The sequence below is a fragment of the Dicentrarchus labrax genome, unplaced genomic scaffold (assembly GCF_905237075.1).
Source record: "Dicentrarchus labrax unplaced genomic scaffold, dlabrax2021, whole genome shotgun sequence".
Classification (NCBI taxonomy): domain Eukaryota; kingdom Metazoa; phylum Chordata; class Actinopteri; family Moronidae; genus Dicentrarchus; species Dicentrarchus labrax.
The window spans coordinates 1,680,354-1,705,261 of record NW_026136715.1 but is presented as its reverse complement, the minus strand read 5'-3'; the positions used below and the strand labels follow the sequence as shown (position 1 = coordinate 1,705,261).

At 40.4% G+C, this 24,908-nt stretch overlaps 1 protein-coding gene across 3 annotated transcripts in view; it reads right to left on the bottom strand.

Moving 5' to 3' along the window:
• Positions 1-1,575: 1,575 nt before the first annotated feature.
• The window catches only part of itpr3 (inositol 1,4,5-trisphosphate receptor, type 3), a 101,422-nt gene continuing 78,089 nt past the window's right edge, over positions 1,576-24,908 (bottom strand). Inside the window, exons 27-60 of one of the 3 annotated variants that reach the window (XM_051426547.1) lie at positions 24,496-24,663; positions 22,914-22,988; positions 20,273-20,392; positions 19,932-20,054; positions 19,308-19,508; positions 19,114-19,229; positions 18,311-18,446; positions 17,815-17,940; positions 17,534-17,659; positions 16,856-16,976; positions 16,374-16,555; positions 16,052-16,200; positions 15,858-15,966; positions 14,844-14,937; positions 13,777-13,952; positions 13,427-13,586; positions 13,108-13,325; positions 12,822-13,022; positions 12,325-12,435; positions 11,359-11,454; positions 11,146-11,259; positions 10,969-11,052; positions 10,745-10,855; positions 10,258-10,450; positions 9,875-9,994; positions 9,321-9,496; positions 8,557-8,721; positions 8,280-8,469; positions 7,554-7,658; positions 7,332-7,450; positions 6,953-7,118; positions 6,001-6,161; positions 5,743-5,904; positions 1,576-4,380 (exon numbers count right to left, since the gene is read on the bottom strand). In XM_051426547.1, coding sequence (XP_051282507.1) covers positions 4,264-4,380; positions 5,743-5,904; positions 6,001-6,161; positions 6,953-7,118; positions 7,332-7,450; positions 7,554-7,658; positions 8,280-8,469; positions 8,557-8,721; positions 9,321-9,496; positions 9,875-9,994; positions 10,258-10,450; positions 10,745-10,855; positions 10,969-11,052; positions 11,146-11,259; positions 11,359-11,454; positions 12,325-12,435; positions 12,822-13,022; positions 13,108-13,325; positions 13,427-13,586; positions 13,777-13,952; positions 14,844-14,937; positions 15,858-15,966; positions 16,052-16,200; positions 16,374-16,555; positions 16,856-16,976; positions 17,534-17,659; positions 17,815-17,940; positions 18,311-18,446; positions 19,114-19,229; positions 19,308-19,508; positions 19,932-20,054; positions 20,273-20,392; positions 22,914-22,988; positions 24,496-24,663 — 4,791 coding nt within the window. In that variant the 3' untranslated portion in view covers positions 1,576-4,263. The remainder of the gene's footprint in view (positions 4,381-5,742; positions 5,905-6,000; positions 6,162-6,952; positions 7,119-7,331; positions 7,451-7,553; positions 7,659-8,279; positions 8,470-8,556; positions 8,722-9,320; positions 9,497-9,874; positions 9,995-10,257; positions 10,451-10,744; positions 10,856-10,968; positions 11,053-11,145; positions 11,260-11,358; positions 11,455-12,324; positions 12,436-12,821; positions 13,023-13,107; positions 13,326-13,426; positions 13,587-13,776; positions 13,953-14,843; positions 14,938-15,857; positions 15,967-16,051; positions 16,201-16,373; positions 16,556-16,855; positions 16,977-17,533; positions 17,660-17,814; positions 17,941-18,310; positions 18,447-19,113; positions 19,230-19,307; positions 19,509-19,931; positions 20,055-20,272; positions 20,393-22,913; positions 22,989-24,495; positions 24,664-24,908) is intronic. The other 2 variants (XM_051426548.1, XM_051426549.1) reach the window with 2 other exon arrangements.

Genomic DNA, 24,908 nt, shown 5'->3' with positions numbered 1-24,908 from the left:
ACACACACACACACACACACACACACACACACACACACACACACCAGTATCAGTTAGCCGGTGCTTTATTTATCCTCTCTTTAATCTTTAATGAATCCCTCTGGTGCTCAGTGACCTACAATCCACAGAACCAGAACCATCACTTCCTTCGAGGTGACTTTTATTTTGAAGTAAGCTAGTCACAGGAAGTTTAAAAGTGGCACCGGCTGCTATTGTAACAAGATAATGGTCAGTTTCTGAATGTTTTTGCCAGCAGAACAGCTGTATATATGTGATGGAGTGATGGGACAGGACAGAGCCACAGTGAGCTGATTGAGGAAGAGCTGCACACCTCCAGCCTCTCAGCCAGGTAACCAAAGTTACCTTCAGCATAAAATCAGGTCACGGTTGTTGATTACTTCCTGTATTCTGAGACCTGTAGTATTAACCAGTTCCCCTCCAGTGGCTCTCTGTGGCTTTGACAATATAATAATGTTGTAGACTTAAAGTCATTCTTACATTCTCAAATTGTACAAAGGAAATGAAATTGAACCCATTTCCTTTCTGCTGCCTTACCGATGTGTTTGATCTGCAGAGAGAAAATAACTTAATGTGGCTCAAATCTGAGAAACCAGGAAACAGTTTCTGAGTAGCTGAACTTGTTAATTTTAGAGACTTCAGTTTTCCAATCAAAACGCCTGCAAATGGATTAAAGCGACCAAATATCCTGAAAAATGTTTACTGTTAAAGTAAATTCTAGCTGTAGCGGTACATTATATAAAAGGGGGAACCCTGAGCTTGTGTGTCTGTCGGTGTGTTGTGCAGTTGTTCTGCCCCCTAGTGGCCAGAAATGATTAAATACGCAACGGCATGACTGGTCCCTTTTAGCGTCGCAGTTCCCTGTTGGTGTCATTGTGATTCACTTGGGGGAGAATGTCATCTGAAGATAGACTATATGTTAATAACTGTTATAATAATAATAATAATAATAATAATAATAATAGTGCAAAGAGTTACTGAATAAGTTAAAAGTAAAATAAGGTATTAAAGGTACAGGTATGGTTGGCGTTTCCTCCTACTGTGCTTGGACAGTGAGTGTTATGAATGTTATGTGTTGTTCTGTCCTTTCATATCTCTGCTGCTATAGTTAAAAGATCCCAGCTGATAACAGAGTCTGAACATATTAAACTACCTTGTTGGGTCACTCTTTGATAAAAAGCTTTGTGTTTGTGAGCAGCTGCTGCAGCCTGTGACAGTGAACAGCTGGAGCTGCATTCCTCTGAGGCTCCACAGCAAAGCTCCGAAATCCTACTGGAAGCGCTCTCTCTCTCTCTCTCTCTCTCTCTCTCTCTCACTCACACACACACACACACACACACACACATATATTAAAACAAGCATATAGGTAGCACAGACCATGAGATCACCTGTTCTAATAGAAACATGGTGGGAAGCAGTGAATCCATAGGTCAGACATTAGCTCACACACACAGACTGCAGGACGAGCTCAGAACAATAAACTCTATTCATAGACCAACAGTAACTTCGCTCTGTGTGTGTGTGTCTCTGTGTGTCCATCCATTGAAAACAAACACATTGTTGAAATTGTTCATGCAGACAGATTTATCTGACAGACGTTAGTGAATAAAAATGACAACAACAAACAGCAAACAACAAAATAAATGTAGTTTCTTTGAATTAATGTTTTGGTGAATCGCACATAAATAGAAACGATGATGTAATAAATGTAAAGTTATTAAGATGCAGGCATCCATTTGACATCGTATTGCCGACCCAGCTTATGTAATAAAACAGTAAAAACAATGTTAAGATACAATGCTATAATGCTATGAACTGCTGAAGTAGACATCTGCCTGAATCCATGTGGATGCAGCAGAAAGCGAAACCTACAGGTTAATGTTTTGTTTTTTGTTTTTATTAAAAAGGAATAAAGACAGATTTTCCCAACAGATGGACTGTTTTCTGATGTCCCGACTGCAGAATGGTGAGGTGAGATTGGAAAGTACCACAAGCTGGCTCATTGCATTACAGAAATCGATGAAACCCTGATTTATAGGTCTACTGTATAATTATAAAAAAGCTTTCTTACACCCCTTAAAATCAAGAAGGCCTTGTGACTCCTAGTGGTGGTCCTGACCAGGGCTGTAGTATTAATGTTTTTAACTTTAAAGGAGCATTTAATTAAAACCCCACCAGATCATACCGCATTCTAAAATTCATTAACAAGTAAGAAAAAAATGCATTTTGTTCCTCCATAGTAAATATTTTATTGATTTTGAAGATGTGTGGTCTTCATTAAACCGTCCCCATCCTCCTCTTCCTCACTCTGTGTACCCATCTCATTGAAAAACAAAAGTTATTTCTGTTCACAAACTAAAAGCAGTTCAACTATAATCCAGTGTCTGTACTGAGCTAGTTACAGTGTTAGAAACAAACAGCTGCTCTCTTCTGACATAAATCACTATTAAACCTTATCATTATTATTATTAATAATAATAATAATAATGTATATCAATTAAAAACTACAGTTTCCCTAGATTTACAATAAAAAAAACACAGCTGGGTTCAGCTCACTTTACATTCACAAAATATTTCATCCTGTCATCAACAAAGAAACACACGTCAGTCTCTATTTACAGTTTCTTAAAATAACTAAAGTGAGTCGATGTCTCGTTATTCTCTGAGCCTACAAGCACACACAGAGGCGCACATTTTAGCCTTTTACTATGACACTGAACAGTGATTGACAGCTTGTAGTCCTCCAACCAGGAAGTCTTTGACTTCTAGATTTTACGTTTTTCAGTTTGTGTAGAAAATCACAAAACCCAGAACAGTTGGTTTGTTCCAAAGCAGAAATTACACCTATTAAAGTTTCAATTGTCATTTTTAGGGATGCACAATATTTTTTTATGCGATAAGGTAAACAACAATAATTTCACATTTTTGTATTTTAAATAAACAAAAAAAAAGTTCACAACCTGTAGTTTATACACACCTGAGGGTTAGCATAAGAATTTAAAATAAATTATTATTTTTAGGGCTGCCCCACTTATGGAGAGTTTTAATTGACTCACTTTTTATTAATCGGATATTCGTCTTGTCACCAGGACCAAAGTATCAGAAGATTTTTGCTACAAAAAATCGGCTAAAATTTAATTATTGGAATAATAAAATATAATTTATGAGATGTATTGCGCATCCCTACTAATTTTCTGTTTTGGAAATTATTTTGTTGAACAAAACCTGAGGCAAGATTTATTAATAATCTGTTGTTGGAACTCTGAGTAACCGTGACTTACAGGTTGATCCAAAGTAAAACCATAATTTCTGGACTCTATGGAAGATTTAAAGCTGCATCACAAATCTCCCAAATTTTAGTTCAAGCTCCATCCTGGAGATCTGCAGAAATGGCCCAAAATGTATTAATATTAAAGGGTTTGGATATAGTCTGAAGCCAGAGTCCTCTCCCAACACTTGTAGAGGGAAGAATCTGAACTAACTCGGTCCGAACTTTAAATCTGAACCAAAGTTCCACCAGAAAATGTCACTAATAACTGCTGCTGCTGTTAGCTTCTGCTAAAACACTGGTTCCCAACCTTGTCCCTTGTGTAAACTGATGACCCCTGACTAAGTGACTTATTTTATTTGGAGTTTATTTAAAACAAGTGATTTGGATGAATTTTTCCCGAATCATAATTCACAAATAGAACAATGACCACTCACCCCTTAAAACAAGGCTTTCCGACCCCCCATTAAGCTTTGGTGATCCCTATAGGAGTCCTAACCCCCAAGTTGGGAACCACTGTGCTAAAACATTGGCTAGCACACTGAACTAAAGTTAGCTAAACACAAAATCAGTCAGATCGATCACTTAAAACAGCCTCATCTAGACCTCCAATACGGCGCACAAACAGTGAGAAAGTGAGTTCATTTTATCTACAATATTGAATATTTGTCACTTTCAGGTGTCTGTTGTACACACACACACACAATATATTTAAATTAATCAAAATATGAACTAATCTTAGCTGAGATACTATCAACATGTCTTACATTATACAGTAATGGTGGAGATCTTACTGACTCTGGATCAGAGACACATTAAAAAGTAAAAGCAAACAAAAAGAATCTTGTGTTTTCAGTGAGAAACATTAGCTTTCTGTTTAATATTCTAGTGTTTTTCTGCAGGAGAACCGTGTGTGGGGCGGTCCATCAGTCCAACTGTGTGGTGTACAGATGTTGTAGTGAACAGTAATCAGTTCTTTATTGTTTGTAGATCTGGTGGTTCCCTCCGGCGGCGCTGGGCGGCAGCGCTGCGCTGGCTCCCGCCTGGACGTCAGCGAATCCCATCCTCTGCCTCCTCTTCCTCTGCTCAGTCATCTGCATGAACACAGCAGGTACGGTGAGTGCACACTGTTAGAAATTGTGTTTTTATTTGATTTATCGATTCTGATTGAGTACCAGTTTCAATTCCAATATAGTAAAAAAAAAAAAAAAAGAGGTATTATAATTATTACTATTTATTTTTTGTGGCTTCACTGTGATTGTATTTAACAGAAATCATAACTATTCCCCACAAATAACTCAAACGTATTGAAGAGGAAATTGATAATCGTCAGTCAACTTCCTTTGTTTAATGTTACTAATTTTTGTGTTATTTTTCTTTATATTACCATAAAATAATCTTATATCCCTTTGAAGGACCAGTGTGTAGGATTAGCGGTGTAGTTGCATGATGCAACTCCTTCCCTTCACCCACCCTTTTTAAACACAAGGGAGAAACTACGTTTGTCCCTCCTCGGCTAATGTAGAAACATGGTGGTTCAACGCGGCGGACTCTGTGGATAAAACAGCTCATTCTAAGGTATGGAAAACACAATTAGACACTAATAAAAACACACCTATGAATATTATATTCCAGTTCTGCTAGTAGATACCCTTCACAACACACACGCATGCTTGCGTTTTTTGCTTTACCCACAGCTGGGTACTACTAGTAGGGCTTTTTGGAAGAATTGAGTGCAGTGCAGCTAGATAAATGAGACTGCACCATAAGATTACAGTACTAAATTCTTTCAGTCATTGGTCTGATAAACTAGTACACACTGAGAAAGACCCACTTAGAATGTTTTGGATTCATTCTACATTAATGTGGAGGCTTTGGCATGCAGTGGGGGAAATATCTTCAGGAATTCAAGGCAACACAGGGTGAGTAATTGATGTACAAATCATTTCCAGGTTGTGACTAGAAAGCATTTCAGTCAGCACCAAAACGTTTGTCAAAAGAGAACTTTTTTTCCAAATGCAGAATGTTAAATTTGGTGGATTGGCTCTGTTCTGGGACCAGAGTAGCAGCAAAGGTTCCCCAGGGTACATAACATAGCAAGCATCAATGACAACAGAAATGACATTGTTTAAATCAGATACAGCATAAAAGGAGGAACTGCGGTGGAGGCGGATTGCAGAGTAAGCAGCAAAGGTAGGCAAGCTAAAGCAGCTTTGCTTGGAGGCTAGAAGAGAATCAGCTGATGTGTGTTTACGATCAGCTGATGTAGCTGAGCTTGACTTTGTGGCCTGCCTGAATTCACACTGTGCTCAATTAATCATATCATGCTACTGTGCTACTGCTCTAGTTACTGGTGATGAATTAACTTTTCAGGAGTGTTAATTTGAAACCCCAAATATAATCGAGTCTTACTGTTTATAAGTAAAACCTGGCAGCTTTAATGCGTGTGTGTATACCTGCTCTTTGAGCTCAGTCAGCTGAGTCGTCAGGGTTGTCACAACCTTCATTGTCGCTGCCAGTTTGTCCTGTAACATCCTCATCTCGTTCTGCTCCCCGTCACCGTCGGTTACCACCAGAGACATTGCTTGCATCCGTGGAAACCAGTCCAAGTTGTTGTTCTGAAACAGAAGAAGTTGTTTCCATGCTAAGTCTGTGTTCTTTGGTATTTCCCGTTTTTTATTCTGTGTGTGTGGATGTCATTTTCGTTTTTTTACTTTGATCATGTGAGCGACGTAGCTCTCCGGTCCGGTGTAGTCCGTCTTGTTCTTCTCACGCACCAGAACGATGAAGTACAGGTAGTTCCAGATGTTGTGCTCCAGTTTGATGTGCTCTTCGAATGACACCGTCTTATTGTCAAACTTATCTCGCTCCAGACCTGCAACAACACGCAACACTGCAGGTCAGATATTCTGCTGGAAATGTTTTAAAAATCTGTCGTCAGATTAGTGTCCCCAAGAAATTATCGTGCATCCCTACCTAAAATTACTGTTTAGTTGCCGCCCTGATACAATAATATAAAGACACACTGCAGTTATATAAAACTTTCTAAAATAACTAAAACAAACACTAGTGATTATAACAAGGCTGATCAAAATATTAAAGCTGAAATAAATATTACAATATTGTCGGCATATGGTTGATGTAATAGTATTAGTTTTCATTAGTTTTACTTCTGTTTTGTCTGCAGAATTTCTGTATATAATGTTTTTGTGTGTTTTATTCAGTTATTTTCAGAACCGCAGTAAATCCGCCCGGCTCCAGTTCAGTGGCTCATTCAACTCCCCCCATCCTTCCAGCTCCCAGTCCGGATACAGACAGCTAATAGGATCGCTGACTAGCTAATAGCAGCTAGTACAGTTAGCATATGCATCGGTGTGTTGCCTGTGTTACAAGAGAAACGGTCTGTGTTGCAACAATCCTCTGATACTTTGGTCCTGGTGATAAGGAGCAGCTCCTGAACGCAGTTTAATGTTTTTGTTTTTCTGCAACTGTCAGACTGACAGAGCGTCGACTAAAACTCTTCACATCGAATTCAACTATTAAGGGGCAGCCGTCTCTTTTAGTTTCCTTATGCCCAGTGCGTACGTGTATCAATGTTTTTCCTAATCTGCCTCTCACAGTTCCCTCAGTGGTCGGTCTGACAGCTGTGTAGTTGTCTGTACTCACCGCAGATAAAACATGTGGTCTTCAGTATCTCCTCTTTCTTCTGTTTCTCACTCCTCAGGTCGGCGAATGTGTCAATGATGACGCCAAAGATCAAGTTTAGGACGATGATGATGACAATGAAGTAGAACAACAGGTCGTACACCACCCGGGCCGGAAACAGCGTCTCCTACACACAAACAGATACACACAGATACACAGAGACTTTATTTAACCAAAAACCCTTAAGTAAGAAGTTATTAACGATTATTATTATTTCTCAGCAGCTAGAGAACTTTATACAATCTGAAAACCCAAAAGTTTTTTAAAACTGATCTATAAAACTCAGTAACCATTAATAATAATTAGTTAATGAAGGGGATGGATACAAAGTGTTGCTTACGTTCTTGGATGGTTTGCGGAGAACGTCTCCGACTCCTCCTCCGTTCCTCAGTCCGTGGTTCAACACAGTGACGATACACATCAGCAGAGTGTCGCATGCTCGCTCCGAGCTCGGCTCCTCTGAAACACACACACACACACACAATACGAAGCGTTTAAGTTGAACGTGTATTAAAGCTGAATCACGTCGTCCTGCGTTGAACATGCACACGCCAACTCTCACCTTCCTCCTCAACGGCGGCGACAGCGTCGGTCTCCGACGTGCAGCTGACTCCATCTGTAGAACACGAATTGATGAAATCCTGAGAGGCTTCACTCTGCTGAGGTCCTGAAGGACAGAACACACACAGTGTTACTGTCAGAGACTCACCAGTACAACCAGTAACACCTCACCAGTACAAACACACACTGACACACTTCTGTCGTAAGTAGAACAGAGGTCTTAAGGGCAATTTCCGGCCCTCAATCACGCAACATAATGTCAAAAATATAACATTGTTATGTTTACCTAAACTTATCTACAGATGTCCTAGTATTTGGATATATACACCATTTTTCAATTCAATTAAATTTTATTTGTATAGCGCCAATTCATAACAGAAGTTATCTCAGGACACTTTTCAAATAGAGCAGGTCTAGACCGAACTCTTTATAACATTATTTACAGAGACCCAACAGTACCACCATGAGCAAGACCTTGGAGACAAGGGCAAGGAAAAACTGCCTCGACCAGTTGGACGGACGGATGGACGGACGGACGGACAGACAGACAGACATTTGCCCAAGCATTGATGGATAGTACATTTAGGAAAACCTTTGAATCATGAGTTCCCTGTGAAGCTTTGGCGACCCCTAGTGGAGGTTGAGGCCCCAGCTACTCAAGATGCTGACTATTTCCTGGTGCAGATGAAAACATAAAATGCTCCCAGTTGAGTGTTGAGGACGTTACCTGCAGCAATCTGCAACAGCGGGTCAACCTCCATGATGAAATCATCCTTCAGGCAGAGGAAGCCGACGATGGAGAAGAGGTAGACGAGGATGAGAGCGAGCAGTGCCGTCAGCAGGATGGAGCGCCCGTTCCGAGTGACGCTCTTTATCACGTTAAACAGGGTCTCCTCCCGGTAGATCAGGTCGAACAGCTGCACACAGACAGACAGACAGACAGACAGTGAGTTTGAACTGTGGCAGCATTTCTGGTTGTTGTTGTTGTTGTTGTTGTTGTTTACCAGGATGCTGTAGAAGAGCTCATGGACAAACAATCCCAGCGTGGAGGTGAGGACGTAGGCCAGGTGGTACAGGAACTCCACATCCATCACCATGGCTTTGTATCCCATAATGAACGTCCCGTTGTTCCCCACGAAGCTCACCACAAACACCACCTTGTTGATCAGCTGCAGGTCAACAGCAAACAGCGGATTATTAAATCATATTGTATAAATATGAATCCGTTCTTATCATTTATCCTGGGAAATTTATTTTTTTCTTTTGAATATAAAATGGCTGAAATTGTAAATAAACATGTTGCTTTGTAGTTTAAACTGTGGAAGGAAGTTGTCATAACTTCACTGTACGATCTCCACCAAACTTCACATCTCAGAAAACTACATGCTAATATTCAGTCATAGTCACAGCGCCCCCTACTGGAATTCATTGCTGCAGCAGCTTTAATATTTTTATTCTTCTGTTTAATTTTAATCTTCTGTTTCACTTTGTTTTAATCCTTTGAATTGTATTTTCAAACACCAAAATTAAAATTAAATATTAAAATTGATTTTTTTTAACATTTCACTTTTTCATGATTGTAATATTGGCAGCCTTAGTTTAAGGTATTAAGAAAACCTTTTAAAAGTCACTTTGAATCCTCTCATAAAATAAATAAAACGGAGGTCTGACTTTAAATAAAGTTTGTTAGACAGATTTCTGTTATCAGTTCACAGAGTGAGAGTGCCCTGCGGCCCAGGTGGCTGATGGGTAACTTAGTGCCACGTACGTTGAGTGATCCCAGCAGTATGAGCGTGTTGCCGATGCCGAGGTGGTAGATGGATCTGAGGATGAGAGCGAGGGTGAGCGGCTGGAGGCCGTAACGCTGAGAGAGCAGGGCCAACACGGAAAGACCGATCAGGATCCAGAACAGCATCAGCAACAGGGAGTCGTCAATCGCGCCTACTGGGAGGGAGGGAGCGGGGGAGGAGAGAGTATAGAGGAGGGGGAGAGAGAGGAGAAGAGGAGTTGAAGGGAAAAGAGATGAGAAAGAAAAAGTTACTCTGGGCACCAACAGACAGAATGCAGTTCAATAATATGATCAGTATCAGTTCATTGAATCCTCTTTGTAAGGAAGTTTGTGGACGCCAATGTTACAATCATTTAATCAAACTGACATTTTATTATTATTACTATTATTGTTGTTTTATTTCATTTTCAGGTAAAAACAAACAAACATTTACTGCATAAATATTTGTACTTTCACTGACATAATTAATGTGAAATGGCCTGTAAAATGTGTTCTATCAGTACTATCAATACTATCAGTACTATCAGTAATACCTTGTCCGGAGTTGTAGGGGTAGAAGAAGGCGATGATGAGGTTGATGAAGACGGCGAGGTTGAAGGAGATGGTTCCCCACAGAGACATCCTCCTGGAGAACCAGTACAACACCGGCATACCTACACACACACACGCACACACATGCACAGACGCATGTTATAGTTATTGATAATAATTATCATTAATGACTTCATACCCTGTCCTTGAGGATCAATAAAATGTTATCTTAATCTATAATAATACATCATATGTATGGGGGGGGGTCCATATACAGTTCAATAATACTAAAACATTAACAGCAGTAATAATAGCAGTCGTCTATAATCTATAACTGTACGTCCTAATTGATTTATTGATTATCGGAATCGAAGAAGCGACTCACTCCTCAGCTTCTTCTGCCACTCCATCTCTCCGTGCAGGAAGGACGTCTGTTCGAAGAAGTGCGTGACCTTTGACCCCTGCTCGTCCTGCTCCGTGGTGTTGAACACTCTCAACTTGGACTCTTCGGTCAGAAACTCGCAGATCGGATGAACGGGAAACACGATCTGCTCCATACTGCGGTCCTCACGGACGATCTGCAGACAGGCAGGCAGACGGTTATAACAGGTCTTATACTCAGTTTATTTTATATTGCCTTATATTTATAGCTTCTTTCATTGTCCTTTGTTCCCGTCACTTTAATCTCCGCAGCACTTTGGTCAACTCGAGATATTTAAATAAACTTGATTTGATTTGAATTATTAGTATTAATGTTACAGTTATCAGTGTTATCCACTGACTGTAATTAGTCTGCACAAAACATTAACAGTTATATGCTTATATATGACAATAAAGTTGGACTGAAGAGGTATTAGCAGTATTAGCAGTACCTCTATCTGTGAGGTCAGCTGGTCGTAGTACTCCAGAGGGTCCTGTTCCACAACAGCAGCTGGAGCTGAAGACTTCAACATCTGGGACAGAGGACGGTTGTTCAGGTTCAACTGCAGATGGACAGACACAGTGTTAGAAAGTACTGCAGTAGTACTCCAACAGTATAAAGTAATGTTAGGAAGTACTGCAGTAGTACTCCAACAGTACTTAGAGTAGAGTTTACCATGGAGGAGATCCCCTCCTCTCCCTCTTTACTGTTCTTCTGGGGTTTCAGGAGGTTCTGCAGGACCTTGTTGTGTCTCGCCAGCTGCAAACAAACAGACAAACCTGTTTAGAGAACTACAAACTGAGAGCACAGTGAGACCTCCTGTCGGCCAGCGAGGAGCTCATCTTTACTCACCTGTTGAGCCAGGATGTAGATGTTGTGTCCCACCTCGCGGGGAGAAACCTCCACTTCCACCTCCTCAAACTCACACTCACTGTCCTGATGGTAGGCCTTCTTTATCACCTCCACCTGCACACGCACGCACACACAGACACACAGACACACAGTTATACATGAACTCAGGTTATCAATAAGCACTCTAACAGACTCTGCTGGGAAGACTCTGACCAGCTCTCGTGGTCGGAGGTTGAACAGGATCCTCTCTGCGTTCTCGCTGTCGTGGCGACTCTCCATCAGAGCCAGCAGCAGCTTGGAGGCATTGTCCTGGCAACCGGAGAGAAGACAGCGGCAGTCAGTCGACAGGTGTGACCCCGAGCCAAAATAAAATGAGACTTTATTCTGTAAATTACGTGACTTTTATTTTGAAGTAACAGAGTAATACACTATGTCCAAACCTTTTCTATCACTGAGTAAACTGACTGTACTTTATGTATATTTCATTTTATTTTCAATAATAACAATAACAGCAGATAACAGATGATAAACTGAACAATGAACCCAAACAGTGAACTCAATAACTGCAGGAAGTTTGATTATTTCCTTGATCAGAGATGAGATTTCCTGATATTTTTATACAATTCTGTCTGTATTCTGTATTTATTGTATTTTTGAACAATCATACAGACTAAATATTCTTACTTTTCTGACAGATTCACAGTTTTCTCCTCATTGTTCTATAAACTCTTTGGTCAACAGGATGAGGCTGCTGATCAGAGGCTGAAGCTCTGTGTTCAGTTCTTCAGAGTTTAGATCTTAATTAGTTTTCTCCAGAGAAATGAACAAATTGCTGAGATACAGTTCTACTGTGTATATTATTTTTTTATGAGCCCCATGTGACGCTTTGGCAACCCCTAGTGGGGGTCCCGACCTCTAGGTTGGGAACCACTGGAGTTAATACATACGATATCTGTCCTAAAACCCTGAACTGAGTCTGTTCACACTGACAGAAGCTAATAAAAATAACAATCATTGAGTAAGAAAGTGAAAATATTCAACAATAATAGGCTAATTAGGCTTAATTGAATTTACATTCTTTCTACTTCTCTGTCTGCTTTGAGAAATTCTGGCTTTTGGACACGTTCGTTTTAGCCCCCTTTAGTCTGACACTGGGGCAGATAACGATAACTGACGTACCTTCAGCTGGAGCACCATCTCCATCCGGTACCGGCACAGAGGACTGATGTCATTCAGGATCAGGGCTGTGATGATGTCGATGCCGTTGGACTCATGGGTCACTATACATGTCTGCAACACACACACACACACACACACACACACACACACACACAATAGTGATGAGTCTACTATACACGAATCCAATACTGCGGTTATTTCTCAGGGCGGCTTGCAATCAAGCACGCGTATATATCGTAGGAGGACGCCACCGCAGTGATTGTGACCTGTTTACACTCCTCCGTGTACCACAGGCCGTTCAGATGTTGCATCTTTTGTGCACAAATACATCATTTTGAATGGAAACGGGTTGTTTTCCTGCTTAATTACCGCAACTTCATCATCATGCAGCCTGCAGGTTTTGGTTGCCGAGTAACAACAGGCGCCTCGGATAAACGCTCTATCTGAACGGCCCCTAACTCAGTGACAGAGCCCCCCTCCTGGCCTTCTCAGTCTACCTGGTTCTCCTGGCAGGGGCCCTGGCAGTACTCGGTGAGTGTCTCCAGGGTCTGAGTGATCAGGTGGACGTTGGATTCGTTGATGTAGAGGCCCAGCAGGCCCAGTCCTCCCGTGGTGCTTCCACACATGATGTCCAGGAACTGCAGAGTCTCACACACCAGGTTGTAGTTGGTCTTATTGTTCTGGCAGCGTAGGAAGTTCTGGAAACACACAAAAGTCCAAAAGCCAGTCTTTGATAAGCCACCTGTAGATTCTGGTTTGTTATCACCAGCCGGTTGAACTGACCTGCAGGTCGTGGTTGTGGTTCTCACACAGCAGCTGCAGGAACCTCAGGATCGGCTTCATGATGGTCACAGCTGGTCCCATCTCTGTCTCCACCTCTCTCTGCTCCGCTACCGGTTGGACCGGCAGGGCTGCGGCACCCGGCACCGGGGCGATGGCCTGGCCCTGGACCAACAACGGGTGACTTGCTGTACCAGGAAGTACTAGCGCTGTAGAGCCGCCTTTACAGACGGGGGAAACAGAAGTTCTCACCTCTGATCTCTAAACTTAAAAAACATCAAATATCTAAAAAGAGACGGAAATAATGAAACATTAATCTCACCGGTCTCCAGCTCCTTCTCGTTGGCCTTGTGCGTCATCTCTCCGACGTTAACCGACACCGTAGCTTTAATGTCTGTCTGGGCTTCTTTCATCCGGTCGTGAAGAACCTTGAAGAACTTCTCTGACTTGTTGTCGCCCATCATCAGTTTGTAGAAGGAGTTCTAAACAGTGTTTTATAGGTATACACAGGCAGAAATGGAAAGCTGAGACTATTGTGGATTCAATGAGCCCAATCGGAGTCAAATGTGAGGATTTTCGTCCCCATAGTAACCATTTCATTGTGAGCTCTAGGGTAGTCATAATCCACAGACTAGAGACCGGATCAAACTGATGCTGGTCTGCTGGACTCACCTGTATCTCCGTGTTCCCTCCCTCCAGCAGACAGATGGCCATCTGGATGCTCTCCTGGAAGATCTTGTCGTTCTTGGTGCTCATCACCAGATCGGTGAACAGCTTTGTTCCTCCTTCTCGGTCCAGACGACACTGAACCGCCGCCACCGCTGCCCAGTCCCGCTCCTGCTCCCCACCTGACACACACAAGGAATTCACTTAATCAGGGTTCCCGTGTGACTGCCAAGAGTTCTCTGCAAGTGGTGTGAACAGCTCGTAACAAGATTTTCTGTCATTTAAGACGCTTCCCAGCCACTGAGATACTTAGGCAATCTGTGTTTTCACTATTAGAGTAAAAAAATGTGTATAAAAATACGGGTTCTGCTCTTTGATGTATTCACTGTTATCTATAGAACAATAATAATAGTCTGTGTGAAAAATTTGTGAATATGACCAAAATGCTGGCAACTTCTTATTTGTTGCGCTTTTGGCCATTTTATCTGCTCCTTCATCCCCTTTTATACCAACATGAGCAGGTACCCCACATAATCTGTGTAATCTTAACAGGCTCTGATACATTAATAAATATGAATGTCTTCTCTTATTGATTTTACACTGCAACAGACACAGAAACAGATAAATGTTAGTTTTCATTTATCTGCTCACTGTGGGTCAAACTCTTCCATCAGAGCTCATTATTTATCTGAAGAATATATTTGATGTGAGGCCTGCACCACAAATCCGGACTACCTGTTAAAACTGAGATTAAACTGCATTTCGTCAGAACCTTCAGATCCTCACCGGCTGATCTTCATCTCCAGATTTCATCAAACCTTTAGACCTTTTACCAAACACACAGCCTTCCTACTGTGCATTCTCTTCCTGTCTGTGATGTAATTTCCCTTCAGCAGACAGACAGGTAATCAATGAGTGGGATGACTGACACCTGTCACTCTCTCTCTCGCTCTCTGTCTGGCTGTTGTTTCGCAGTCTGACAGCAGATGTCGCTGTTTCACTTCACAACATCTCATGAATGTGTCGGTTGAAACTGTGAATTAATAAAATAAAGTTAGCGTGACGCAGCGTACCTGCAGCTCCGAGCTCAGCCAGGTCATTCTTCGGGTTGTTCTTCTTGTTTGGAAACAAGTAGTTCTGCAGCAAAACCTTCCGCAGCGCGATTCCCTGAAACAACACCAAAGACACTTTAACCCGCCGTCAGCTCTCGTTTTAAAGCTAATATTTTATTATTTCTCTTTAGAGAATGAGACAGAAAATATGTGTCTTTTTCTTTTATATGTAAGAAAAGTAAAATAAATGAAGTTTTTTCAAATGCTTATATTAGACACAATCTTGCTTAACATTGAAGTGGATTTTTCTCTGCAAGTCATAATACACAAAGTTTGTATATAAAATATGTCTTTAATTAATAAAAGGTAAGATTGGGTGGTGGGAAATATTTATCAGTTTATGTGTAAGCTATATGTAGTATATTCTAATAGTAGTCAGTAGTTAAGTAATATTTTTGATGCTTTACTTTGCCATCAGACAGCTCTTTATGGTGGGTTTATATTGATCTACACTCTCTTCAAAGCCACCAGACTCCATTGACAAAAACAGTAATTTTACCTCACAGAATACAGGAGTTGCTGGTCTGCTGCCTCGATCCACAGCAACTAAGTCTGTTTAGATCCTAACTAACAACCAAATTCACACAATAACACAAATAAATGAAGCGATCGAGGCAGCGGTGAACCAGCACCTTCCATGTTCTGCAGAGTAAAATCATTGTTTTTGTCATTGGAGTTGGTGAGGTTAAAGATCGACACACACACTTCAGTTTCCAGTTGAAAAGGGCTGTCTGATGGTGAGGTAAATTATTCTATATTATACAGAATATAGAATATTCTAAATATACACTTGAACTGATTTGTTTAAGTGGTCAAAATACATTTTGCTGTTTGGTACCTTATAAAACCTGAACTAACACTGAACTAAACAGCAACAGAAATATTTCAAATGTGTTAAAAATGTGTTTCAAAGGTAAAAGTTGCTCTGGTGATATTTTTTTATTGTCTGTCAGTTATTATTATTGTTTAACTGACCTTTTCATCAAAGTCCAGAGTCCTGATCAGCATCTCCTGCAGAGTCCTCAGGACTTTGATACACAACTTCTCCTCTGAAGACATCAGAGCTTTGGTGTGCTGGATCAGCCTAAACACAAACACACACACATATATCACATATATATTTTCACCCCCTGTCAGTGAGTCAGTACCGCGGGAGATTTTGAACCTACTTGGAGATGAATCCTCCGGACTCACAGCGCTGTCGGGCATCGGTTCCCTCCAGGAACAGGAGCTCCGGTTGGTGGAGGACGTCCACCAGCACCGACAGCTCCGCGTTCACCAGCGGCTTTAGGCGCTCCTCCAGAGTGTTGATGATGTCCTGTAACATGCACATTTCACTAAAAATTATAGCTGCCACATGTGAGATTCACTCCCGAAAAACAGATTTTATGGTCTCATCTGTCATATTCAGGTCTGTGCCAGCAACTGTTATCAGTTTTATGTTAAACCTGTGTGTTTGTTCCTGAGCTTGTTTTCACACTGATTGCCTACCTGCAGTTTCTCTATGATGTTCTTGTAGTCCCAGGGGTTGCTGGGAGCGATGGGTCTGGAGGAGCGGGACAAGGACTTGTAGTTGGGGTTGGAGCGGGACAGAGAGTTGAGAGCAGATGTGGACAACATGGAGCTGATCTGAGACTCCAGGTCCAGAGGAAGAGTGATCGAACGACTCTTAGCTACAGAGAAACATGCGTCAGTGTCAATCTCTGGGAGGTTTCATTTGCTACATAACAATCAGTGGTGGTAAGTTACTAAATAACTAATTCGTTAGTTACTAGTTACTTTTCTGAAAGTAACTGAATTACTTTTACCAATTACTGCGTATAAAAGAAGAAACACTGAGTTCTGACTGGAGGAGGGACTTTCATTAATGGAGTAGAAGTAGAAAGTTGCACAAGATTTAAAGTACAACTACCTCAGTACTCAGTTACTTTCAGGACATTGTGTTTGTGTATGTGTGTGTGTATGTGTGAGACCTGTCATGGCGAGCGTCCTGATGCAGGTCTCCACCTGTCCTCGGTGCTGCTGCTGCAGCCAGGGACAGTCCAACAGCCGGACAGACGACTGAAGCAGCTGAGTCACGATGGTGTAATGAGTCTGACAGAAACAGAAAGGCCTGATGGGTAAATAAATAAAACTCCTGCAGGTGATCTTCCTGCTCCACCTTCACCGAAAGATGGACGATATGACAGCTCTCCAAAAGTGCAGCCAAACCCTCTCTATCTCCCACTGGTGGGTGACTGCAGTAAAGACCCTCTCTAAAATACATTATAATCATTATAAAGTGTTATTTATTATCTGTTTCCTCTTTTAAATCCACAATTTTACACAATATTTCCAGTGTAATATTTATTTTATTTTCCATTATTTATTACTTTATTTCACTTTATTTCAGCACAAACTGCTATGTTTTATGTTTTTAATCTATTTTTATTGCTGCTATTTTTTGTTTTTTAAAGAAGCGCTATAAAAATACTATTATTATTATTTCCTACATTCATATAAATAAATAAAAACATGCTGTAAATAATTAATATTTTTAATTTAAGAACTTGTGACTTAGTGTTTCCCTCTTACGAACCCCAACATTTGCCCAACATTGAGTCACACTGTGAGACAAACGCGGCGCCGCCAGAGTGCATCATGGTCCTGACCTGCAGAGAGGTGCTGTTCTCGGAGAAGGGGGAGCTGAAGAAGGCGTGGATGGTGTCAAAGACCACGTTGATGATGTATTTCTCCAGGATGGGATCGGAGAGACGCTTCTCTCGTTTGTTACAAACCTGCAGACGAACAACAAAGAAATCACACAAACACATGAAAACTGTGTGTGAGCACATTTAATGAGTGAAAGTGATCAATCAATAACTGATTACTGCGTTTCTCAGTCAGTCTTTGTCTCTGTGTATAATGACTGCGTCTCCGTCAGAGCTGTTACCCTGGCCATGTCCACGGTGAAGTCTTCAAACAGCTTCCAGATGTGGTTCGACGTGTAGATTTCCTTCATCTCAACCTCTGTGTCCACGTAGCAGTGATTGACAAAGTTCACATAGGCCACCTTCACCTGGAGACACACGGACAGACATACAGACAGAGACAAAGACAGACAGAGAGACAGTTTATAGCTTTAGTTGTGGCCATTTTCGACAGGAAAAGTCATTAGATTAAAGCTGCAGTAGGTAATTTTACGAGCTAACTAGTTAACGGCATTTAACATTACAGTTCTTTTAGCAACAAGTCCATCTGGAAACTCCATAAATCACCTCCCTAAGTTGAGGATTGACGGGTGAATGACGTGATATTATTGGTTGAAATTAGTTAGTTCATGCTGAAGTATAAAAGTATAAAAATACAAAGAAATTTAGTTTTTGTACATTGTTTGACATGGACTGGACTTTAATAATTAATTGTGAGGACACACACGCAGTCAGTACCTCGGTGATGCAGTCCTCATGTGTCACCACTCTCACTACGTCCTCCAGAGGCAGCAGCGAGGTACATTTGATCTCAGTGTAAACGTTCTTCCCCTCAGCACAGGCTGCCAGCAGCTCCACCAGAGAGATGTGATACCTGCAGACGGAAAGAATCAACATTCAAACTCTAGAGATAACACACGAGCTCACTGATTGTCTACAACCTGTAAAAAAAAATCCAACAAACAGCAGGATGTACAAAGATCTCTGGAACTGAGAAGTGACAGAAAAAAAACTTGTTTTGCTGTTTGAACATAAGGAACAAAGTCAATAACTTACTTAAATATTCAATTGTGAATTTCCCCTTGGGGATGAATAAAGTATCTATCTATCTATCTATCTATCTATCTATCTATCTATCTATCTATCTATCTATCTAGCTATCTAGCTATCTATCTATCTAATTTATGTTGACTGTTAATACATATCTACACATTTAAGTGAATTTCAGATGTGAGTTGCAGCTGAGTAGAGCGACTGAAAGTTAAGGATTTATTTCCACCAAACCAAACTTTGACAAGGATTAACATCATTTTATGCTTTCACAAATACTTTTATATCTGTGTGAATTACGGGTTTTAGTTTGATTCTGTCCATTTTGAAGTGTGTTTTATCTACTATCTAAAATTACTAGTTTTGTCAGTGGAGTCTGGTGGGACGTAGCACCCACTGTGGCAGGGGAATTTAGCATATATAACCTTTAAGTATCTGAATGCATCTTCCACCGCTAATTTTCACTGAGGGTACAGAGTTGCCATGGTTACCTGAGCGGGCTGTTCTCGCCGACCCCCTCCCTGCTCTCCGCCATCAGCCCCAGCATGACGTTGAAGGAGGCCTTGTCATTGTAAAAGACGACAACGTCCTCGCCGGAGTTGGTTAACTGCAGGGAGACAACAGTGTTACATCGACATCCTGAAGCATTCTGAGAAAAAGTGACGCGTCTTGTCCTCGTCCTCACCTCCGTCATGATCATGTCCTGACACTTCTTGACGTACTTGCCCTCGGCCTTGATGATGGTGTGGAGGAAGTTGAGGTACTGAACGTGGCGGCCGTGCGTGGCCAGACAGTGGATGAAGTGCTGCAGGACGCTCTCGGAGATCTCGCTGCACAGCTGGTAGTTGTTACTGAAGATGTGCTGCACTGTCTCTGCCTCCAGCAGCTGCACACGGAAGAGGGAAAGGTCAAAATGCAACATCTGTTCTGATGTTTTATGAATGAAACAGTTATTTAGCTCCTGAAATGTCACAAATAGAGGGGGAAGCAGTGGGACGTTTATATTCCTGCTCCCCAGAGGATGAACCCTTTAGATCTTAATGACTCCATGACCTTTACATCGTTAGTTCCACTGTTGGTGAGACTGTAAGAATAAATAAATCATCAGGATGTTGTTTGTCAAACACTGTTGTGTCTCTAATGAACACTGCAGCCTGTGGGAGGCGCTAGTGTGTGTGTGTGTGTGTGTGTGTGTGTGTGTGTGTGTGTCTGTGTGTATGTGTGTGTGTGTGTGTGTGTGTGTAAGCAATGATTAACTGAAACAAAATAATATTTTTCTGCAGATTGATGAGTTATGGAAGCAGCGTACCCCGGGGTTGAGGAAGAGACTGAGGTTCTTGTGCAGCAGAGCCTGGTTCTCCTGGTTCCCCGTACAGAACTTCTGTAGGAACAGGTGAGTGTACCTGATGATCTCCTGCATCTTCACATCGTTCTGTAAACAGACAGACAGAGAGAGAGAGAGAGACAGACAGAGAGAGAGAGAGAGAGAGAGAGAGAGAGAGAGAGAGAGAGAGCGAGAGACACAAATGAAGCTGAGCTCAACGTCTCTTTTCAAAGTCCAGTTAACAGACCAGAGTCCGAAAGGGTCAGGAGCTTTTGTACAAAGAGAATCTGTTAGAATGCTTTTATTTTGGCGGTGTCCAGTCTCACCTGGTCGTAGGACACCTGCAGCAGGTCCAGCATGACTTTGTGAGCTCCCATGTTCTTCAACAACCTCTGCTGCTTCTTCCAAACACCAGTGCTGCACATCTTATTCAACCTCTCCAGGATCTACAAAGGAGAAGAGAGGAGTGATAGAGAGTTAAATAAAGTTAAGAAAATCACTCCTCTGATTGTGATGTGTTGATGAAAGCTGTTTAATTAATCTATTCTTAACATTAATTGTCCCTCAAGGAAAGAGCATACTGGCTAACATGAGTATATTTTACTCGCCACTTAACTTCCCAATGGACAAATTAAACGTGATAAATGATGGTGAAACTGAAATAATGTTTGTGTTAAACTGATATAAAGATAAATATAAAAGATCTGGTTGTCACTCAGCAGTGATAATTATATTTACAATGTACATTATTGTCACAATGATACGTGAGTGATAGCAACATAATAAGCCAAAGCTTACCCTGTGTTTATATTTATGTATTTTTTTAATAAATTATTTATTATCATATTATTTTATTATTTCTGTCTCTGATGTCTTTGTTCTGTTTAAATCTTCTATTTTAAAAAGCAATAAAAAGTGAATTAATTCATACATATATGTCTATTGCAATGCTAAAACGTATATATATATATAGAATATAAGATTTCATCATTATTAATTATTAAAAATCTGCCCATACATTACTTACTGTGTGGAGATACATGTAGGTAGCAACAGGTATCAGGAGGATAAAAATCAATTCAAATATTCACTGAATGTTACTTGTGGGGTTCCCCATGGCTCAGAGTTTCGTTTTTTACATATTTTAAATCATATTTGTCGGGTTTCCAAAATGTTAAAATGTATTTTGCTGATGATACAAAGAAAGGGCAGTAGTAAATTACAGTGTAAAGAACTGGTTTAACAGTAATCACAGAGCAAACTTAAGATAGGTGATGTAAAATAACATTTGGGAGTGATGCGAGAATCCACATCTTAATTATTTTAAAGCAACTCTGTCTAAGCCTGAAATTCCACCGGGTACGGCTTTATAACGTTTTATCTGCGATGCGGTTTGGCTTTGTGATCCGCACGTCTTCAAATTCCACTGAGAGCCTTTCAGGTGTCTCTTACTTGTGTATTTTGTCCCTTGAAAAGAGACAAAACGGTGTGTTTCTCCTCTTATAATCTCCTCTAACTGACTGACTTCTGATCTGGTGCCACAATGTTGATTGTTGAGTCTGCACAAGGTATTTTTTTTTGAAAAACGCAGCACAGAAATAAGACATACAAAAAAACTACTCATAAAGAATGAATAAATCCTGTCTTTATTCAATACTCCAGAAGTCAGAGGGTTGATAGATTTAGTATAAAGTTATTGTACAAAGTTAAAATAAAAGTATCCAAACGTTATTTAAAATGTGAGAAAACCAATATGACTTCAAACAAAATGACATATTTTAAAAACAAAGAGAGAGGAATAATATATTTTCAAAAACTCGTTTTATTGTATTTCAGTTAAAGGTCTGAATCCACAACATTTTAACACATTATAGAACACCATTTAAGCATAAAAGGTTTTAAAATAATTGAATAAAAAAATTTGAACTGTTTGATCAAAATGGCATTTTGGCATATCGTAACTTGTGTTTACTGTTACTTTTGATGCCACATAGGTTATGTATTGTCTGAATGAGTCTTTTTTATCTTTTCTGGCAAGACGGCAACCTGAGGATGTGTTAAAGACATAAGACTAAAAGACAGACGATTTTGTACCATCACAGAACAGCCTGCTTTAAGAGTTGAGAGCATTTACACCTTGATTCCACCAGGGGTGGCTCTGTGATTGCGCGTCTGTAACATGGTTTTCATTCTCCAAGCAACTGTGAACCTATTGTGATGTCACCCATCAGTTTGGTGAGTACCGTTTTGAAGTGTCCAGTTTGGCGTTAGTCTGGTGTATTTAGTTGATTTGGTTATAAAAATGGATGGTATGAAAATCACTTTTGATAAACAATGTTGGCAGTTTCCATGATATGCTGGCAAGCCTTATGATTCAACACAGACATTTTTATTTTTCCCTTCAAAAGATAAAGGAAATACAAGACAATCTGGACTTGGAGATTGGACACAATGGCAAACTGAACACTTTGAAGCCAAATCAGACACAACAAGAGGCAACAATAATTTTGATTGGCTCAACTTTAGAGTGTAATTTGATAGAAAAGGAGGACTGTGGATTGTGTCCTTTTGTCTCTCACAGTGTAAACGTGATTGCTTCAGAGCCAGTATAAGCACAAGGAATGATTGCACACACTGATAACTCCTTCAGTGTGTACATACTGTGAAGGCATGAAATTTGATCCTATCCTTTAATTTTCATCTTTATTTCCATTTGGCAGATGATGTTATTCAGAGTATCAAGATAAAACAAATGAAATTATGCTGAGCAGTGAAAGCCAACATTGCTGAAGAGACAAAGACAAGAGCACCACATAAATAAAATAAAAGACATCACAGCCCCGCCCACATTGATTGATTGACAGGTGATTTCTGGGAAGCGCACTGCAGATACAGCAGAGCTGAGATGGAAAAATAAACAAAATCAGAATGCTACCTGAAGGGAAACAAACTGATGAGAGTTCTCACCTCTTTGACGTTCTGGTAGTTCTCGTTGCCCTTCTCCAGTTTCTCCTTCTTGGGTGTCATGTCCTCTGATGCCCCCTGCAGGATGCAGAGGGTAAGACAGCATATGCAGTTCTCTCTGGGTATGGTACTACATTATACACACTTCAATCAAACTAATAAATTAATAAGGTAAAAGTAAGTAGCGTGTTACAATAAATAAATAAACGTAATGGTCAATTTTGCACATTGATTTCAGCAGAGCGTCACAGACATGGACAAATGAAGTAATGTACGTCATGTGGACCCTGGTAGCTACACAGAAAGTTATTTGACTAAATTTTAACTAAACACATTTGAGGTTACTTAAAAAACTACAGTTTGGGAAGTCATCTTCATTCAAAATAGCTTCCTTTCCTCCTTCCTAATGTTTGTGGAAAACATTAAGTCAACTGTTCTTAGCAACCGCTACGTCAACGGATACGTCACTGAACACAATCCTAGACTGAATCATATAGTCAAATAAAATGGCAGTTCAGTCTGATTATCAGGTTAGCGTTTGCCAGAACCCAACTGTTTGTTTGTTGTTTTAATTGTTTTATATGCAGTATAAGTGTGTATAACATGTATGACAAGCTTTATTTCACATGGGAAAGAAACAATAAACGGAGAGAGAGAGAGAGAGAGCCGTGACATGCATCAAAAGTTCCAAGCCAAATCTGAACCAAGACAATGTAGTTGCACCTGAGACACCAGCAAGCCCAACACCAGCATTTCAACAGTACAAACAAGTTCAAAAAGTTAGTTTTAGTCGCCGTTTAGTAGTTTAGTTTCATGAGTAATATTCTGATTATTAATAATTGTTAATCTTCTACCAAGACAGTGGTTCTTGTGCTGGTGTAGTAGTGGCTTTAGTTTGTTTGTTAGATATTATAAACAGTTCTCATATTGTTATTTAGACATGCTTGAAATGTCACTCAGCCATCTACACAAGAAATACACACCTAGTTCTGGAAAAGAATGGAAGTCTTTGGGAGTTAGGCCATAATCATTGACCTTATCACCCCATATGAACTCTTTCACTCTAAAGCTGTATGCTGACGATTCTGCACTATTCACCATCTTCTCATCTTCTTTTTTCCTTGAACTAATAACTTCAAAAAACGTTTTATTATGTGTCCAATTTTAAGAATCTTGATATGACCAAGTAATGTTAATTGTGGCAGGAACAGAAACATTTTCATGTTTGGGTGAATACAAATGTGTTAATTAGATGACTAAGTCATCCGAGAAAACCAGCATTTTTTAGCCTACACAAGCGTTCATCAGGGTATGGAGAAAAAAAAGAAGGTGGCTATAAGAAAGGGAATAAATTCCTAAATGTCAACTCTGTTTGACTCCTTAATTAAGGCTTGTAAAGCTTCATTTTCATTGGTTTAAAATTGTTTTGCTGCCTAAATACAGGATGTTTTGACTTCTGAACTTATTTTCTAACCACATCTTGGGAATCTCCACAAGCTCCTCAAACTCCACGTACATTAAACAGTTATTTTACCTTTTCAATATTAATGCTTAATATGAAAATAATCTAATTTTGGCTCCTCACCTCTCCTTTCTCCTTCTTGTCTTTCTTGTCTTTCTTCCCATCCCCTCCACCCGAGCTCTTCTTCTCCACCCACAGTTCAGATTTCTCCACCAATGTTCGGAGGCGATCCAGATCTGCCTTGATCAGCTTGTAGTTCTCCACGTCCTGAGCTGAGATCAGCAACTGGACCTGCAGACACACAGCGAAACATTTGGAGGATTAACCTAAGTAAACCATGAGTGTCCTGCTAACAGTGGGTTGGTGAGTCTTCATTCAAAATTATTCAAAATTGATGAGCAGATTCAATCAAATGTTATCAAGCCCCAAACCTACAGCAGTTGTAGTCATAACGCTCAAAAATTAGCTGACACTAGGGCGTCCAAAACCAAATACCTTGTTTTTTCTGAAATAACTATTTATGGCAGCCTAAATCT